The following is a 4,962-nucleotide window of genomic DNA, read 5'->3' on the forward strand; positions in this document are numbered from 1 at the left end:
AACCAATAGTCATATATAACTAGTTTTGGAGGTATTGCAACCTAATTGTTTGTCTTAAGCCAATCATGTACTCCAGCTAAATCACTATTTAAGGAACATTCAATTGTGGATATATGTTCATGAGCCATAATTGTATATGTGTCCTTGGCAAACATACCAGGTGTTGTATGTTGTCGACAATTGGGGAAATCGTTTACATAAATTATAAACCAAAATGGCCCTTCCCATATGAAATTCAATGGCCACCCACTCTCCTGGGTATTTGAATCATTTGTCTGCAGATCAATTAACCTTTGAGAATTATCTTTTTTGTTTACTGTCTTTATCCTCCATAGTCTTAGGGGAGCAGAGGTGTGGGGGGGGGGGGGGGGGGAAGAAGCTCTTTCGTAGGACCTATGTGGAGGATATGTTTCACCTGATGGATTCATGACTTTGCTGCAAAACCCCTCCAAAATGGGCCCCATAGTTTGAGACCTGGCAGAGACTGTTTAAAGCAGTGACAAGTGCTATTGAAACAGTGGTTAAAATTGGATAATATTTGCCCCACCCAATAGCTTAAATCCACTAGATAGCACCTTATCCACGGTGTAAATTATCTTCTCTTAAAAAAAAATGGAACCAGGGTGGTTCATCCCCAACCTAACCTTATACCAGAACCTGAAGTTCCCCCTTCCACTCCCCCACCCCTCCAGCTTGATAGTTCAGAAAAGCACTGCCCCTATATTGAAGAGGTGATTAATTTAATTTCAGTTCACTTCACAACAAAACTCAGATGGCCTGGTACAAGTTAGTTTACATCCCTTGTATTAACTTTCTTTTAGAAGTCCTTCAACGTTATATTCATTCCCCTCCCCCACACCCTCTTTCTTCTTCTCCACCCACCCCTCCTCACCATTGAAGACATTTTTCAAGAGATTTCGAAAATCCTTCCTGAGGGGATTCAATGCATCAGTATTTTATTTGAAAAAAATGTCTTCGTATTTGTTAATTTATGTTAGGGAGAAATGTCATCCGAGGCATTAGAGTGTTCAATTTGCTGCGAACGTTTCGATGAGCAAATGTGCTGCCCTCGTTTGCTGAGTTGTGGTCACAGTTTCTGCTCAAAGTGTCTGGAGAAGCTACTCAGTGAAAAAGCCATTAACTGTCCCACATGTAGGAATGCAGTGTCGGTGCCTGCTGGAGTCGTAGGGCTGCCAAAGAATTTTTCTCTTTTGGATATCTTATTGACTTTGCCACAGAATGAAGATGAAGAGGAAGGTTCACCTATATGCGAAACTTGCGACGACGACCAACACCCCGCGACCTCCTGTTGTTTGGATTGTAAAGAAAAGATGTGCAAGGATGCAGCTCGCTGGCACGTTCGTCATAGAGCGTTTCGTGATCACCGCGTTGTCTTGCTGGAGGAGCTAAAAGCAAACCCAAAGCTGGCGGCTGTGCCCGTTTTTTGTTCGGAGCATAATGAACAGTTTCGATTTTTTGATGAAGATTGTGGCCATGTGGTCTGCAGAGACTGTGTCACTCTCAAGCATAATGGCCACAAATGTTTATCTCTAGCTGAAGCTGTTTCTAAGTACCGACAGGAGATGGAAGCACTAGTCACCAAAGCCAGTACTCAGGCAGAGGAGATAAAAGGTGCAGAAACGAAAGTGGAAGGTGTGAGTCTTGAGCTTAAACAAGCATATGAAAAAGAGGCTGCCCTGCTTCAAGCAACGTTCGTTGAAGTAAGATTATGTTTTTTTGCTTAACGTTTTTTTTAATTTCTCGTTGTTGTTTATTTATTTATTCGATATTTTCCTTGTTTTATAGGTGGTTGCCTCTGTTAAAACCCGTGAACAAGTTCTGATGAGTGAGCTGGATAATATTTACAAGACCAATTCACTCACCCTTACTGAGCAGCGTGACCGTCTGCGCATTTTTCAGGCCTGCCTGGAGAGTGCTGTCCAGCGTGCCAACACTGCAATCCAATCCCCAGGTAACACTGAGCTCCTTGTCGCGAGATCCGATATAGTGTCCACTTTGGGGGCCTTGGAGAGACAACCTCCTGACCTTGAACCGCAAAGCAACAGTATACTCAAGTTTTCCTTTGACCTCGGGCAGCTACCTGACCTGCTCCGTAAGCTAGGTTTCGTATCAGGTAGCACTGGATGCGCTGCAGACACCACTGCAACTGGCTCTGGATTGAACTTTGTGGTACCAGGACAAGAGGCGTCCTTCACTATTACTGCACATGATTCCCAAGGCCGTAAGTGTAGTGTGGGCGGCGACTTGTTTGTGGCGGAGCTCAAACAAGTAGAGGGAGAGAAGAAGGTGGAGGCAAATGTGAAGGATAATGGTGACGGTACTTACTTGGCGACCTACACAGCTCCAGCTGACACGAATGGTAACTATACAATGTCTGTTCTGTTACATGGATCTCACATTCAAGGCAGCCCTTTTGCTTCACAGTTTGTACCAGTTGGTAGGGTGAACTGCTATAAATGTGGTCAACGACGATCAGCTTCCATGATGTACTATAAAAACGGTGAGCCGCACCGTTCTGATAGCTTTAGAGTTGAAGGATTTAGTGCTTTGTGCTATCACTGCAGAGGCTACTCTAGCAGCAAGCCTTCATGGGTTTTTATTTGTGGTCCGTGTTAAATAGTATACATTTTTTTATTGTAAGAAAGAACCTTGCCTTAACCTCACCCACATTTTGAGATTCTTTTGTCTGCATTCAAATTAGCCTGACTAGCCTCGTTCAAGATGAAATATTCTTTTGTTTTTTAAACTCAAGAACGACAACAAAATGCAACGAAGTGTGATGTTAAACTTTTTAAAGACAAATCAGTTTCTGTCTTTGGACTTATTATTTTTCTTTGAAACTGTACAAACAGGAATGTAGTAACGATAACAACGACTGAAATTCATGTAGCTACCTGTCGTAACCCTTAAAAAATCTGTAAGGCATTTCCTTGGCTTTCTTGTTGTAAAGAACTGCTTCGCTGCCAATTCAAGTGCAGCTAAGTGACTTTTGTGTTGTTCACGTCGTTTGAAAGTTTGTGCGGAGTCCGGTTGAACTTTGAATCATGTGATTGATCAATTGCTCATGCGCGGTACCCCCACATGGCACATGTGACATTTAAACCGGAAATAACGTGCGTTGATTCCCAATTTCTCTGTTTAGCTCTGAAATTGTACTAAAACAATTATTTGCCTTCGGCGAATAATTGTTAAATACAGCTGAATATCAAAGACTTTTCAGGTCCCTTTAGCGGAAGCGCAGAGGCAAAATCTTGCACGACAATAAACTTCATTGCGATCTAGAGCTAATTTTCGAAGCTTAGTAAACACATCAAGTTATCCGCATTGAAAATTCAAGATAAATATGTCCCCTTGCTTTAAGTTGTAGCCTTTATTAAATTTCAAAATTCCCGAAATAAGAGAATTAATTTAACTGATCTTAGCGCAAAATGTGTAAAGATAGTAATTAGGCAAATGAAGTGACATCATTCCCTCAAAAAGATGATCGCTGTGCTGCTGATAAGCACTATGATTTCAATCCGAATTCAGTGCCCTGCATTCAGAGGATTTTATGTGAGTGATCTTTATTTTTAAACAGAGTTTGTTTGGAAAACATCTTACTTTGTGTAAAATGTCTCTCTAGGGTGTGTCAGCTATTGTCGTGTGACCAGTTGCAGATTTAAGAGAAAATAAAGGTCTCACCGTTTTAAATAAAGCGAGCGCTTAAGGGGCAACTATTCATTGCTCATAAAAGTGACAAGCATTGTCAATACTTAAACCCAAGAATCAATTTGTCGTTAAAAACCTGACCGGTTTCCGTCAAACTGAAAAACGGTTTGGATGCGCGTCTGGTAACTGAACGATGATTTAGAGAAGCCACAAAAGCGTGCGATGCGCATTATCTTTTCTGATTTGTCTTATAGAGAAACGTCAGGATACTTAAATCTGACAGATCTGAATGACCGTAGAACTTCTTCAGTCTTCTCTCCTCCGCAGATTGGGAAGCCATCGTTATTAACTGGGTTATTTTGCAAATAGTCCACTATTTCTTCACGTATACTTTCGGGGATCTGAAAACACCTAGTGCATTTAACTGGTGGGCTAGAGAGACAAATTGGAAGTTGCCATCTCCAGGTGGACTGAATATAATTTGAAAACCCTGACGTTCTCAGTATTATCTTGGTGTAATCTTCATGTTTGATTACGCAATTAAACTTTGTGCGGTGCAGGTGTTTTTTTTGTTTTCGTTTGGATAACTTAGCCTTTTGTTTACGTTTTTCTTCCCGGAGGGTGAGACTTGTGATGGCATCCACGCCCAGCAACTTCTTTTCGCGAACGCAACTCTGTATGTCTGGATTTTGAAGTGGCACTTAATTTCAAGAATACACTAAGTCTTGTTTTAACTGGACGTTTCCCTATTTAATGGTCCGAGTTGAGTTTGTTATCGGGACTCCCATACAAATCCATATATATATATTTTTTACCCTCTGAGCCTGGGCTGCCTGTCTTCTTAGGAAGATACAATAGCCTCTCAAACAACAACTTCCCAAAACAGTTTAAAGAGCTCGAAAAGACAAAGGAAAAGAAACAAGGTGAGTTAACTTGACTTTATTTCGTTCATTCCTTCACAGGCAGACAACCCAAAGGATGCGAGAGCGCGTGACGTCAAGTCAAAATTAACCAATCAAAAAGCACAGATTTCCCCCAAGAGAGACAAAATTATTAATGTGTGCTTTTTGATTGGTTAATTTGGTTTGAGCAAATTCCAATGATGGCTCAGTTCTGTCCACATCATCTAACGATAGCAAAAACCTGAGCGAAGCTTGAAAATCGAGCAGGATTTTGAGGTTGCAGAGCCGTGTAAATGCGATGATTTTTGGCACGATGCTAGAAAAATTATCGACTTTTTCCCTGCCCAAGGCTGGGAGGCGAGCGACCTTTGGAAGTGGGAGAAATTCGGTT

General features: G+C 41.5%; 1 protein-coding gene across 3 annotated transcripts in view; it reads left to right on the forward strand.

The window, feature by feature from the left end:
* Window positions 1–3,715, forward strand: part of LOC138048784 (tripartite motif-containing protein 3-like) — a 6,000-nt gene extending 2,285 nt beyond the window's left edge. For all 3 annotated transcript variants that reach the window (XM_068894903.1, XM_068894902.1, XM_068894904.1), the window contains 2 exons: window positions 999–1,721; window positions 1,807–3,715. In XM_068894903.1, the coding sequence (XP_068751004.1) occupies window positions 1,005–1,721; window positions 1,807–2,637 (1,548 nt within the window). In that variant the 5' untranslated portion in view covers window positions 999–1,004 and the 3' untranslated portion in view covers window positions 2,638–3,715. The remainder of the gene's footprint in view (window positions 1–998; window positions 1,722–1,806) is intronic.
* The last annotated feature ends 1,247 nt before the right edge of the window (window positions 3,716–4,962 follow it).

Source organism: Montipora capricornis, chromosome 5 (genome assembly GCF_036669925.1).
Source record: "Montipora capricornis isolate CH-2021 chromosome 5, ASM3666992v2, whole genome shotgun sequence".
Lineage (NCBI taxonomy): Eukaryota > Metazoa > Cnidaria > Anthozoa > Scleractinia > Acroporidae > Montipora > Montipora capricornis.